Source organism: Hemiscyllium ocellatum, chromosome 8 (assembly GCF_020745735.1).
Source record: "Hemiscyllium ocellatum isolate sHemOce1 chromosome 8, sHemOce1.pat.X.cur, whole genome shotgun sequence".
NCBI classification, from domain to species: domain Eukaryota; kingdom Metazoa; phylum Chordata; class Chondrichthyes; order Orectolobiformes; family Hemiscylliidae; genus Hemiscyllium; species Hemiscyllium ocellatum.
In genome coordinates, this window is record NC_083408.1 from 72,133,669 (window position 1) to 72,148,507 (window position 14,839).

A 14,839-nucleotide genomic window follows, 5' to 3' on the forward strand; every position below is an offset into this window, starting at 1 on the left:
GAAGATGATTGAGGTTAGAGCAGCGGATGTTGTCTAGTTGGACTTGACTCAAGCATTTGACAAGGTCCATCATGGGAATGCTGGGATCTCTGTTTTTTGTAAAATGTTTAAATGATTTGGATGAAAATGTAGGTGGTCTGATTCGTAAGTTTTCAGACAACACAAAAATTGGTGGAGTTGTAGATAGTGTGGAAGTTTATCAAAGGTACAGCAGAGTATAGATCTTTTGGAAGGTTGGGCGGAGAAATGGCAGATGCAGTTTAATCCGGACAAGTGTGAGGTGATGAATTTTGGGAGGCCAAATGCAAGAAGAAAGTACACAGTAAATGACAAAACATTTAGGAATATTGGTGTCCAAAGGGTTCTTGGGGTACAAGTCCATATCCCCCTGAAAGTAGCAACACATGTGAATTGAATGTAAAGAAGGCTTTTAGCACATCTTGCAGCTTTCTAAAATTTGATTTAAGCCACATTTGGAGTATTGTATGCAGTCTTGTTCACCACACTATATGAAGGATGAGGAGGCTTTGGAGAGGGTGCAGAAGAGATTTACCAAGATGAAGCATAGATTGGTGTGTAACAGGAAGTGCTGAATGCGGGTACAATTACAATGTTTAAAAGACATTTGTACGGATACATGAATAGGAAAGATTTGGAGGGATATGGGCCAGAACCAAGAAGGTGGGACTAGTTTGGGATTATCTTCAGCATAGACTGGTTGGACCGAAGGGCCTCTTTCTGTGCTGTATGACTCGATATCTCTACATAAAATTATGAGTGACATGGATAGGTTGGATAGTCAGAATCTTTTTCCTGAGGGGATAGTTGAAGGTGAGGGGAAAAGTTTAAGGGAGGTTTGCAAGGAAGGTTTTTTTATGTAGAGGTTGCTAAGTACCTGGAATGCGCTGCCACAGAGGGTAATAAAAGCAAAGATGATAGCATTGGTTAAGAGGCATGTAAACAGTAATGTGATCAAGCAGGGAATAAAGGGATATAAACCATGTGCAGGCAGATGGGGTTTGTTCAGAATGGCATCACAGTCGGTACAGACATGGTGGGCCAAAGGGCCTGTTCCCTGTGCCGTACTGTTACATGTTTTATGTAGTTCCACTGCGCTTTCCTTTTCCCTAGCCTTTTCTCCCCCTTTTTTAAAGTATATTTCAAATCATCTTTTGTAAGTTATGATTGAATGTACTTCCTTTGAAGTAGCACATTTCAGATATGAAAAGCTTGCTATGTAAATAAATTTCTCCTTAACTCCTCTCTGGAACTTTTGTTAATCATCTTTATGATGTGCCCTCAAGTTGCCAACCCTCCTATCAGTGGAAATGTTTCTCCTTTTCTGATCTATAAAAATTCTTCATAATTTCAAGCACCCCTTTTAAACAGAGTCATAGAGTTAAACAGCATGGAAGATTGAACCCTTCAGTCCAACTCATCCCCACCAACTAGACATCCGACTCTGACCTAGTCCCATTTAGCTCATGCCTTAGTTTTTTCTGTTCCAAGGATGACAACCCCAGCTTCGTTGCCTCCCGACAAAACTGAAATTTATTATTCCAGGTAACAGTCCAGCAAATCCCCTCTGTACCCTTTCCAAAGCATTGAGACCCAATTCATGACAGCTAAAGTTGAATTTACAAACATTGAACATAAACATCCTTTTTTTTTCCCAGTTCCTGCCCGTTTCTTTCAGCCTGTGTTTCCTTTCTTTCTTTTCCTAACTTGACAAAATTAAACTCAAAAGTATTTCAGCTTTTACTCTTTATTCTGCAGTGGTGAATCTGAAGAACCCACTGATGCAAATGACATCTTAAAGGATCAAAAGGCTACGTTGAGGGAGGAAGAAGGGGTTTATCATGAGAAAATCATAGAATTGAATGAAGTACAACAGGAATTAAAGTAAGTTACTGTAAAGTCTAATAGAGGTCCTCAAAAATCTAACTTAGTTAAAATCACAAAATTCAGTATGTTCAATGACTTCTTAAAAAAATCTTTCATAGGTTGGCATAGGTTGGCAAAGCCAGCATTTGTTGCCCATCCCTATGGCCATTGAATTAAGTGGCTTGCCAAGCCTTTCACAGGGCAGTTCAGAGTCAAGCATATCGATACAAGTCAAAAGTTAGATAAAGGCCAGACCAGATAAAGATAAAGATTGGAGATTTCCTTCTCGAAAGAACATTAGTGAACCAGATGGGTTTTTAATGATATTCAATAATAATTTCATGACTGAAACCAAAAAATGCTGGAAATCAGGTCAGGCAACATCCATTGAGAGGGAGAAAGCTTACATTTCAATCTAGGAGAAAGTGAGGACTACAGATGCTGGAGACCAGAGTTGGAAAATGTGGTGCTGGAAAAACACAGTAGGCCAGGCAGCATCCGAGGAGCAGGAGAATCGGGCATAAGTCCTTCTTCAGGAATGAGGCTGGTGTGCCAAGCGGGCTGAGATAAAAGGTAGGGGGGAGGGAATTTGGGGGAGGGGCGCTGGGAATACGATAGGTGGAAGGAGGTGAGGGTGAGGGTGATAGGCCGGAGAGGGGGTGGGGGCAGAGAGGTCGGGAAGAAGATTGCAGGTCAAGAGGGCGGTGCTGAATCCGGGGGTTGGGACTGAGATAAGGTGGGGGGGAGGGGAAATGAGGAAGCTGAAGAAATCTACATTCATCCCGTGTGGTGGGAGGGTTCCTAGGCAGAAGATGAGGCGCTCTTCCTCCAAGCGTCGTGTGGTCAGGGTCTGGCGATGGAGGAGGCCAAGGACCTGTATGTCCTTGGCGGAGTGGGGAGAGGGAGTTAAAGTGTTCAGCCACGGGGCGGTTGGGTTGGTTGTTGCGGGTTCCCACAGGTGTTCCCTGAAACGTTCTGCAAGTAGGCAGCCTGTCTCCCCAATGTAGAGGAGACCACATCGGGTGCAGCGGATACAGTAAATGATGTGTGTGGAGGTGCAGGTGAATTTGCGACAGATATGGAAGGATCCATTGGGGCCTTGGAGGGAGATGTGGGTGCAAGTTTTGCATTTCTTGCGGTTGCAGGGGAAGGTGCCGGGAGTGGAGGTTGGGTTGGTGGGATGTGTGGACCTGATGAGGGAGTCACGGAGGGAGTGGTCTTTTCGGAATGCTGATAGGAGAGGGGAGGGAAATATATCCCTGGTGGTGGGGTCCATTTGGAGGTGGCTGAAATGACGATGGATGATACGATGTATCCGGAGGTTGGTCGGGTGGTAGGTGAGAACCAGTGGGGTTCTGTCCTGGTGGCGATTTGGAGGGGCGGGGTTCAAGGGTGGAGGTGCGGAAAGTGGAGGAGATGAGGTGAAGAGCATCGTCGAACCCTCCAACCACACGGGATGAATGTAGATTTCTCCAGCTTCCTCTTTTCCCCTCCCCCCACCTTAACTCAGTCCCAACCCCCGGATTCAGCCCCACCCTCTTGACCTGCAATCTTCTTCCCGACCTCTCTGCCCCCACCCCCTCTCTGGCCTATCACGCTTACCCTCACCTCCTTTCACCTATCGTATTCCCAGTCAAGGAAGGAATCTTGCAGCAGTCTCCTCTTGTTTCAGTTCAAGTTTAATACAACCCACTGAAAGCCTTCATTGGAGGCCATCCTCAGGGTTGCTGAAGCACCTTGGGGGATTGCCCTGTTCATACAGAAATGTGTTCCTTCTCAGAGAGAAGGAACTCTCCGTGCATTGTAAATAACCTCCCATGGAAGTGCATTCTGATTGGGAAAATTTGTGGCATCAAGCAGAAGTCCTACCCCATTGCAATACCATTCTGAACCTCAGCCATGCTGATGTGAATTAAATGGAAACTACATCAACAAGATTGCACGATGCACAGATATTGTACCAGGACATGATGTCAGCAAACACAACTTGGTCAATCATGCAAGGTCCTCCTCACTAACAACTGGCATGGGATCCCAACATGGGAAAACTGTGCTAAGGTTAGTCAAATGACAATCTGATGTAGTCACATTCACAAAATCGTGATTAAGCCCTCATACATATCCACTGGTTTTGTCATGTTCATCGTCAAACGATGTCAAGAAGCATTATTAATCAATATTTTTCGTTGAAACTATTGTTAGGGTTTTAAACAAATAGCACAAATAGAAAATCAATGTATAAAATTGCAGACTTTGTTGGTAATATGATATCTATCTTCTGTTTGTCAGGTGAGTTAGTGAGACTAAGGTTTAAGGTACAATATTAAAAGGCTGAATCTTTACAGGCAACAAGTGGAGATTTTGCAGGATGACAAAATAACTGCTCAGAGAATTATAGAACTTCTAAACAACCAGGCAAGTTATTATACCTATATATTTAAGTTTAATTATCCATTTATTGTTTAGTATTAAATGCATAAGTTGAGATGTTTCAGGAGCCATGGAACACTGGTTTGGAAATTAGTTTGCAAATGACCAGTTTGCACCACATCAGGTAGAATCTTGTGATGGGGTCTCAGGTTCATATTTTTCAAAAAGAAAGATATGCCCAGTAATACATTCAAATCAGCAGTTGGGAGGCGATTAAGGGGCCGTTTTATGGGAATGGAAAGAGTGCAAACAAAGACTTTCCAGCCAGTCAACAGCCAACAGTTCTTTTGAACAACAGCACCACTTTGGAGGCTGTAACTGCTGCTGGAACAACATCCATTGAGTTAGGGTTAATAATCATAGACTGAGGCTGTAGAGGAGTCAACAGCAAGATTAACAGCTGGCCCTCAGTGGACCCAAAACCCCCATTCCTCAATTCCTGATCGCAGACCCTCTTACAGGCATCATGTGCCTCTAAACAAAGGATTCTCACTTGGAGTCATCAAACAATACATATCAGGGTTTACTTTACTTGTATGCTGCACAGCGTACTCCCAGCAAGCTGCTACAATATACCAACAGTGACAGATTGAGGCTGTTTAAGAGGCCATTGATCTAACACTTTAGGGCCTTAAATAGAAGGGACAGCAGAAATTACTATCCATGGATTTTTTTCACCACAGATCTTAATTGCTCCCCCCCCCCGCCCAACTCCGGTCAGTCTTTCACCTGACAAAGTTCCCACCACCATAACCAACAAACCTCCTTCACAGAAGAGCATAAGTTTTTGCCAACTGTTATTATCATGGATTCAGTTGTCTAACTATGAAGGGAATGCTGGAGATCTGAGAAAAATGTTGTATTATATTTTTGTATGCTCAAAACGAGCATTCCCACTTCTCCTGAGCCTGGAATATTAAAATTGAAAATGTCCTGTTTAATTTTGACTGCTACACAGTGAAACCTCCTGTGGAACCCCACCCCCCCCAACCCAACCCAACCCCCCACCCCCAACTGTCTGTTACCACCATTTTAAAAAAACACCCCATCCCCACTTATTCACCTGCCACTGAAATAGTGTAGAAGTTGGACAATATCCCAGCTTTCCTGACCAGACAGCTACAGTCTGGCGTCCAGGATGGATATAATGGCTTGGGGGTGGGTGCTGCACACATTCAATAGACTGACACCAGGACTAAAGCTGTTGAATTACGAGGTCAAACTGCAAAGACCAGGATTCTGTTCCCTTGAGTCGATAAGATTAAAGGCTTTTTATTTCTGTGTTCTGCAGCCTTTGTCACTCTTTGTAAGTTGTTTCAAATAACTTTGCAACCAGAAAGCTGGGATAAATCATAATGGTTTGCCATATTTCCACTAAAGAAAGAACAAATTTGCATTTATATCATGCCCAGCAGAGGTTCAGTGCCTCTGAAAGCACTTAAAAGTCAGTGAAGCCCTTTTGAAACATGTCATTTTTATGTTGTAAGAGAGCTTAGGCAAGGACAAATTTCTCACTAATGTATTTTAATAAACATTCAGGCATTTTGATGGTTGTGAAGTAATCAGCTGATACAGATTTTATTTGAAAAGACACCCTGCAGCAAAGAGAGAAAATAAATCAGCATCAATATGTTTATACATAATATGCTAATACTGAACTAGCAAGGAAATATAGTCCACAATGTTCATAATCGTCAAATTAAATTCAATGTGTAAGAAGATATCAATCTATTGTTCTGTTGTCACTGAGTTTGCTCTGAAGATGATGACACTCCATTTCAGGACCATATGTTGATAATTTGTTGGTAATTATAAATAATTAATTATTAATGTTTATTAATTATAAATAATTCTAATTCCAAATGATTAAAGCACTGTGCAGCAGGAACATTTGCAGTTTCCTTTATCTGAGACATATATAAGTAGTAATAATTTGAAGAAATGAAGGTTCCTGCAACTCTGAAAATCTTTTTGTTCCAAATGGTGCCACAAAACAGATGGCAGAGCTGAGATCCCAGAACAAAAAGCTAGATGCAGAGAATGAAGATCTTTGCCACAAAAACTCAAAGAATCAAGCTGATGTACTGGAATTGAAGCAGCGGTTGGCTGAACTAATTCGCCAGAAGGAGAAAAGGGCTGGGAACCTAGAGAAAGAACGTGAACAAGAAAAGATGCACATAATGCAAGAAATTGAAAATGGCCATGTAAGATTAAATTCTTCATTGTTAACTTTAATCTTCTATTTCTTATGATCATTAAAATGTTTCCATTTCATTGAACAATGTGAAATTCAGCAGAGAACTAGTGCCTTTAGTGGATCACCTCATTCCCTATTCAGAAATATCTACACAATATTCTCTGCCTATTTTCATTGTGGCACGTTAAGGGTGCAGGCTGGTGTGAAACAGAATACTCTACTCTGCCTCCTGACCTGGCCAATTCAATTGCAGGGAATGAATTTTAAGGATTCATGGTTCATGGGTTCTCACAATTGTGAACCATATTCTTGATGAGGAACCTTTTGAAAAGTAATTTCTAAACATCTTACCCATGCATACCCACTCACCACCACCACCAACCCTGACTCCTTATACTCTCCACATCGACCGATATGCATCTATTCACCTTAATGGCCCTTCACATCTTTCTTGCCAATTATGGACCTCTAACCTAACTCAACACAAACACCTCACTCCATGTTTAGTATTGATGATGCCCAATTCCACTTATTTCAGGTTGATTAAATTAATGAAATCTCCTATCTGAGTGAGAAAATTGTGGGCTCACGTCTGACTAAAAATGGAGGCACTTAAGTCTAAATATTTCAGTGCAACATTGAATAATCATCTTCTAGATGAAATGTTAAAACAAGGCTCTGTCAGCTCCCTCAGTTGGACATAAAGCTTCCTATGATACTATATTAAAGAACAAAAAAATTGTTCAAGATGTTCTGGCCAATTTGTATGTCTCAATCAGTGACACAGAAAAGTCTAGTCATCACATTGATGTCTGTGAGAGCTTGCTCTATACAAATGTGTTGCTGCATTTCTTACATACAATAGTAATTTTTGTCTAATTCACTCGTGGGATGTGGGCATCGCTGACTAGCCAGTATTTATTATTCTCCTAGTTGAGAAGGTGGAGAATTGTTTAGTTGTTCCTCACCATTCACAACTGGATATGGCATGACTGCTCATCTTAGATCTGATCCATTGATTTTGGGATTGCTTAGCTCTGTCTATCACTTGCTACTTATGATGTTTGGCATGCAAGTAGTCCAGTTTGGTAGCTTCAGCAGGTTCACACCTCATTTTTAGGCATTCTCCTGGCATCCCCTCCTGCACTCTCCATTGAACCAGGATTGATCGCCTGGGATCACTTGATGGTATTGGTTGTGTGGGGATAAGCTAGGCCATGGGGCTGCAAATTCTGCTGGAGTACGATTCTGGCCCTATGGATGGCCCATATTGCGTCATGGATGCCCAGTCGTGAGTTGTTAGATCTGTCCAAAGTCTGTCTCATTTAGTCACACACCATGATGGAAATGATTCTCAATGTGAAGGTGGGACTTCATCTCTACAAGGACTGTGTGCTGGTTACTCTTACCATACCATCATGGACAGATGCATCTGCAGCTGGCAGATTGGTAAGGATGAGGTCAAGTTTGTTTTCCTCTCTTGTTGGTTCCCTCACCAACTTTTGCAGACCCAGTATCACAGCTATGTCCTTTAGGACCCAACCATTTCAATCACTAATACTACTGTCAAGTTGCTCTTGGTGGTGGACATTGAAATCCCCCACCTAGAGTACATTTTGTTCCTTTTCCATCCTCCAAGTGTTGTTCAACATTGAGAGGAGACTGATCCATCAGCTGAGGAAGCATGGTACATGATCATCAACAGGAGGTGTCCTTCCCCATATTTAACCTGAAACTATGAGACATCATGGGGTCCAGAATCAATGTTGAGGACTCCCAGGGCAACTCTCCCCCAATTGTATAACACTGTGCTGCCACCTCTACTGGGTCTGTCCTGCCAGTGGAATAGGACATATCAGGGAAGATGATGCAAGTGGTGAGCAAGGACCCGGTCTTGGGCAGTTCTCCACGTGCCAGCATCTTGGGGCATTTTCTCAGCCAGCTGAAAAGCTGCAATGTGATGACCTCACCAGATTGTGCTCCCACACTTTCTAACCGTGACATTCCCACTGAGGTGACTACATTGAACAGTTGGTTGGTGCAGAAGGCAGCCTTGCCAATGCTTTCTCTGCAGCCTCAATATGCTTGTCCTCAGAGGCCAAGGAGGAGGGTCAGGGGGTGCTGGGCATTTCACTGCAGTAATGGTGAAGATGCTGGTGGTAGCTGCAAGACAAGAGGAGAGAAAACATTGTGGCCATTGGTTATAAGTAGTTTGCCATGAATGACACCGACAGCAAGGTTGTGAGAGTTGTAATAGTACTTACTTGTTGATGGGTCATGGATGGTTTTTGCATCCCCTCAGGACTAGTTCCAGTCTTCTCCTGCAATGGCCAGGATTTGAAGTGCGGAGCCTAATGTCCAGCCCCCCTCAGCCTGTCCTGGCCTGATACTGCCCCTGTTAATGAATGTCTTCTTCTTGAATGAGAGATGGGGAGTCATTGAGAGTGGTGAAAATGGCTGGCACAGCTATTAATGTTGCTGAAGGGAGTTGAAAGTTGGTGAGGTGTCCCAAATTAGTAGGCAGCACAAAGGCCATGCAAGGTTAGAGCTGTGGTAGCCAGGGTAGGGGATATTGTTGAGTGTAAGTGCAGGGAAGATGTTGTAGGCATCAGTGAAAGTGGTCGAGAGAAATCCTTGGTGGGAGGTTGGTACAGTTGCTGAGAGAGTGAGTGTGAGATAGTAGTGGGGTCAATGTGACACTTGACCTGGTCGAGCAGAAAGAAATTGACTTTCTTGTAGCACTGCAGGCTGTTCCTCTAAATCACGGAGCTAGCGCTGACCTGGGTGGCAACCTCGGACCAGGCTGCCAAGGTCTGGTGGTGCAACCTTCTCTGTCAATCCATTGGGATAGGACTCATGTTTGCACCACTTCCTTGACCATATAGTCATAGAGCAAAAGTGAGGACTGCAGATGCTGAAGATTGGAGTCAAGATTAGAGTGGTGCTGGAAAAGCACAGCAGGTCAGGTAGCGTCCAAGGAGTAGGAAAATCAATGTTTTGGGCAACTCCTGTCGATTTTCCTGCTCCTCAGATGCTGTCTGACCTGCTGTGATTTTCTAGCACCACTCTAATCTTGACATAGAGTCATAGAGGCCTATAGCACAGAAAAAGATCCTTCAGCCCATTGCATCCACACCAGTCAAAAGCAACCACTTAACTAAACTAATCCCATTTTCCAGTACTTGTCCATAGTCTTGTATGCTTTGGCATTGCAATACATCTTAAATATTGTGAGATTTCTACTTTCACCACTCTTACAGCCACTCTCACAGGACCCTCCAGGTCCAAGAATCACAGTGCCACCTTCTTCTTAGACAGCTTTAAAAAATGTCCTTGACAAGTTGGCGAAGTCCAGTATGCCAGTGCTTCTCTGGTGCCGAGCTGCCTCTTAAATATGGTGCAAATGTCATGGATGCTTGTCTTTTGATGAGTATCCAGTGAGAAGCAAATTGTTCTGTGAATAGTACGTAGTAGGATAGACTTGAGCGACACCGTAGGGCAGGGTAGGTTGGGTCAGAGACAGCAAGAAATCTTACTGATCCTCACAGCAGAAACCTCTCCAATAAAAATTTGATGCACTTAGCGAAAAAAAATGTTATTTTAATTTATTCATGGACTGTGGGTATGACTAACATTTATTACCATCACCAAGTGGCATGATGACTTGCTAAGCCATTCAAAAAGGCAGTTAAGAGCCAATTACATGATTGTATGTCAGAAGTTACCTTTTAGCCTGATCAAATACGGATAGCAGATCTCTTTCCCTCAAGGGCATGAGTATACCAGTTGGGTTTTTGCAAAAATCCAGTCATTGTTAAATCATATTTATTAATAATAATAGTCTTTTTTATTCCAAATTCCAAATTGGATTTCACTTCCCCAAATACTGCAACGTAATTAGACATCATATCTTTATGATATTAGTCGAATAACATAACAATGATGCTACATATGGTACATGTAAGTGTAATGAAAGTGATGAATAGATTTGCATTTTGGAATGGATCCACTCTTGTTGAAAAAGTCCATATACATTTCTCACATTTTCAGTTGTCCAGATACAACAAATTGGAGGATGAAGTCACTGCTCTAAAGCGCATAAATGAAAACTTGACTAGGGAGAAAGAAGCATTGAATGATGAAGTGAAGCGGTGCGTTGGCAAGGTATGAAACATTAATGTGGACTGTTCCAATTAGATTCAGAGCACTGGTTAGTGGCTGCTTACTGTCTTTCAACTCTTTAGGAATAATTGTTTTACAATGTATTTGTAACTATACATCTGTAAATGCTTGCATTCAGATAACCAAAATGAATATTATGGAAATGCAGGCAGAACATTTGAGACAAGAATGGCAGACATCACTGCAAGAAGTCCAAAAGTTATCAAGTCAGCTGATGACATCACAAGAAAAGGTACTGTATGAAAGAGAAGGAAATACAAGGAAAATGCTATTTTTCTGTTTGTGGATGTGGAGGCCCTGGCTTGACCAGCGTTTATTGTCACTGCTAATTGCCTAGAAGGTAGTTAGGAGTCAGCTACAATACTGTGGGTCTGGAGTCACACACAGAGCAGAGAAGGCAAAAGTGGCACACTTTCTTCCCTAAATGAATTAGTGATTGGGCTTTTACCGCAATCAACAGTGGATACATGGTTGCGATTAGACTAGATTTTAATTCCAGTTTTATTCATAATGAGCCATCTCTTCAAATACTTAATTTGCATGTTGCTCCAGAACCAAAAGAATAGGCAGGAGTTGTTTTTCAGATATCTTTCTGTGCTGTAGAGTCAGCTATTACATTTTTAAAAATTAATTCAAGGTGTACAGGCATTGCTGGCAAGACTAGCATTTATTAACAATCCCTAATTGCTCTTGACAAGTTGCCTCCTTACTACAGTCCATGTTGTAAAGGTATATTTGTAGTAATGCTTCATCTAACCTCCCTCTGCCATGTATGATTCGTTTGTTACGCTGCACGACCTCTTTAATATTACTGTGCATGTGTGCATCCTAAGGGTTGTGCCCATCCCATCCCGTGCATAGTACATTTTGGCTGCATAATTTAGAGGGTTCATTCTCCCACAGTTCTGTTATGTAGCCAGCTCCAGGATTTTGACTCAGTAACAGTGAAGTCAAGATGGTGTGTGACTTGGAGAGGAAGTTTACAGAAATTGGTGTTCCCATGCACTTGCTGCATTTGTTCTTCTAGTAGAAGTCAAGAATTTGGAAGATGCTAACAAAGAAGCATTGGCAGGTTGCAGCAGTGCATCTTGTATATGATATATACTACAGTACTGTGAGCCAGTGGTGGAGAGAATGAATGTTTAAGTTGGTGGTTTGGATACCAATTATGCCTGCTATTTTGTGCAAGATTGTATTGGGTTTCTTCAGTATATTCGCCATTTGTTTACGTGGTTACAATTCCATTATACTTCTGACTTGAAGCTCGTGGAAAGGCTTTGTAGTGTCAGGTTAGTCACAGAATGTGTAAAGTCTGAACTGCTCTTCCAGCCACTGTATTTTTATGGCAGGTGCAGTTAGGTTTATAGTGAACAGAGATTAGATTAGATTAGATTACTTTATTAGATTAGATTACTTACAGTGTGGAAACAGGCCCTTCGGCCCAACAAGTCCACACCGACCCGCCAAAGCGCAACCCACCCATACCCCTACATATACCCCTTACCTAACACTACGGGCAATTTAGCACAGCCAATTCACCTGACCCGCACATCTTTGGACTGTGGGAGGAAACCGGAGCACCCGGAGGAAACCCACGCAGACACGGGGAAAACGTGCAAACTCCACACAGTCAGTTGCCTGAGGCGGGAATTGAACCCAGGTCCCTGGCGCTGTGAGGCAGCAGTGCTAACCACTGTGCCACCGTGCCGCCCTGCCCAGGCTGTTGATAAAGTGGAATTTAATGATGACAATGCTATTAACTGTCAAGGGAGATGGTTAGAAATCCCCATCTATGGAGATGGTCATTACCTGCCACTTGTGTGGCACAAAAAAACTTGTCATTTATCAGCCCATCCACACACAGTAGGTGGGTTGACTCATCTCAATCCTCAAACCCATCAGAAAGTAAAAACCGATTTGTGGATGCTGGAGATTAGAAATGAAAACAGAAATTGCTGGAAGGTCTCAGCAGGTCTGGCAGAGTCTGTGTACAGAAATCAGAGGTAATGGTTCAGGTTCAGCGAACCTTCTTCAGAAAGTGTCTTGTCTCACTTATACCTGCCCACAGTGGAAAACGTTTTGGATACAATTTTAAGTCAGTTCATGACATTGTTTTCCTTATCATTTATTGAAAATGGTGCTTCAAAGAATGAAATTAGCAGTGTACTGAAAATACTAGGTGAAAACCTCAGCTTGAAAACAAATGTAACAACAGCCACAAGAAAAAGGCCTTCTATTTTTTTTTATGAAGAGCCCATTGCAGCTTATACCTATTTTTCTAATCAACCAATGCTATTACACACCTCTGGAGCAGGCGGGATTTTAACCCAGGCTTCCTGATCCAGAAGTAGGGGCGCCACCACTCTCCTGGTTATAACCGTATTGTGAAAGACATAATTTTTAATGGCTGAATATAACATTTAAATGTAAACTGGGGACGTTTTATATTTTAGATACAGAGTTTGGAGGAAAGCTCACAAAGTATCAACCTCCAGACAGCAAAATTGAAATCAGACTTCCGTGTAGCTCAACAGGAAAATGAAGCATTAAAGCAGGAAGTTATGTCATTGCACAAACAGCTACAGACCACCAAAGATAAGGTAAAACTCATTAACGTTGCTTGAATTCTTTCTGCTTACAAAATTTTAAAAAGTTTATTGTATGTATAAGTATTTATGAGTATACTATTTTAATCAATTCTTGGGATGTGGGGATCACATGTGGCCAGGTCAGCATTTACTGTCCATTTTTAATTGCCCAAAGGGCAGTTAAAAGTCACCCACCTTGCTGTGGGACTTGAGTCATATGTAGGCCAGACCAGGTAAGGTTAGCAGATTTCCTTCCTGAAAGGACATAATTCATTCTGATTTTTATCACAACCAGTGGTTCCCGTTAGAGCTCCATGTGGTTTAGTGTAAATGTGCAGTGACAGCATCCGTTATTTACTTCCATCCTCTCCAATTCCCACTCCAAATACTGATGCTTGCTGTAATTGGGTGCATTGCAGTGCCAGCTGCTAAATGACATGCAGTTAAACGTAACCTCTTTAGCACTAAATGTACACCATAAATGTCAATGGGAACATTACACCTGAGCACAATCCTCTTCCCCTGCAATGTGCACATATGCTCACATGAATGCATTCTCTCCCATCCGCCCATCCACTTTTTTCTTAAGTGAGCAGTAGATACTTTAGGTGCCTCATGCTACTAAATCATATTCCAGCTCGGCGAACAGAACCACAACAACGAGCACCCGAGCTACAAATCTTCGCACAAACCTTGAAATCATATACACTTCAGAAATTGTTGTGATATATGCGAAAGTGATAGGGGGAGGGTCTCTTTCAAAAAAATCAAGAAGAAATATATTTCAGATAACTTAACTGTGTGTTTCCTTTCTGTGACTTGCAGAATCAGATGCTAGAGCTGACTTTGCACTCTGCAGATTTTCAGCATCAGCAGAAAAAGTTTTACCAGAATGACCTGGCTCGGCTGGTGGAAGAGGAACAGAAATTACTACGGCAGGAAAATGAGAGGCTGCAGAAAGAAGGACAGCAAATAAAAGGGGAGCTTCAGCAGGCCAGGGAGAAGGTAACCGAGAAAACAAACCAATGAGTTTCTGAATCTTGACTGTCGTTACAGGCCTAGATTTTCTTCAAGGAGTTTGGTCCCACCTTTGGGACCAGAAATATGTTGAGATTCCTCTCAACAGGGAGACATTGGAGTAACAGCAAGTATGGCTAGTAATCCTAAAGTCCATGCTGATATTCTGGGGATACAAATTCAAATCCTGCAAAAGCAACTAGAGCAATGAATTTAGTTAATTAATTTTTAAAAAGACCTGAAATTGAAAGCCAGCCTTAGTAGTAGGATCATGAAACAATGATCAGTTTTGGAAAGACCCATTCAGTTCACTAATTTTCCTAAGAGTGTCTATCATCTTTACCTGGTCAAGCCTACATGTGACTGTGGACCTAGACGAATGTAGCTCTTAAATGCTGTTAAGAAAAATTTGGGGTGAGCAACAAATGCTAACATTGCCATTGACATCCGCATTCAATGAACAATTTTTCAAAAAGAACAACCTTCTGGCTTCCATAGCGATTACAAAATTCCTTTTTATTTCAGCCAAGTCTCCCATCGT

At 42.2% G+C, this 14,839-nt stretch overlaps 1 protein-coding gene across 3 annotated transcripts in view; it reads left to right on the plus strand.

The window, feature by feature from the left end:
* The window catches only part of nin (ninein (GSK3B interacting protein)), a 184,346-nt gene that overhangs the window by 155,644 nt on the left and 13,863 nt on the right, over positions 1-14,839 (plus strand). For 2 of the 3 annotated variants that reach the window (XM_060829183.1, XM_060829185.1), the window contains exons 18-24: positions 1,777-1,902; positions 4,230-4,299; positions 6,312-6,518; positions 10,562-10,675; positions 10,812-10,925; positions 13,147-13,293; positions 14,107-14,286. In XM_060829183.1, the coding sequence (XP_060685166.1) occupies positions 1,777-1,902; positions 4,230-4,299; positions 6,312-6,518; positions 10,562-10,675; positions 10,812-10,925; positions 13,147-13,293; positions 14,107-14,286 (958 nt within the window). The remainder of the gene's footprint in view (positions 1-1,776; positions 1,903-4,229; positions 4,300-6,311; positions 6,519-10,561; positions 10,676-10,811; positions 10,926-13,146; positions 13,294-14,106; positions 14,287-14,839) is intronic. The other variant, XM_060829184.1, reaches the window with a different exon arrangement.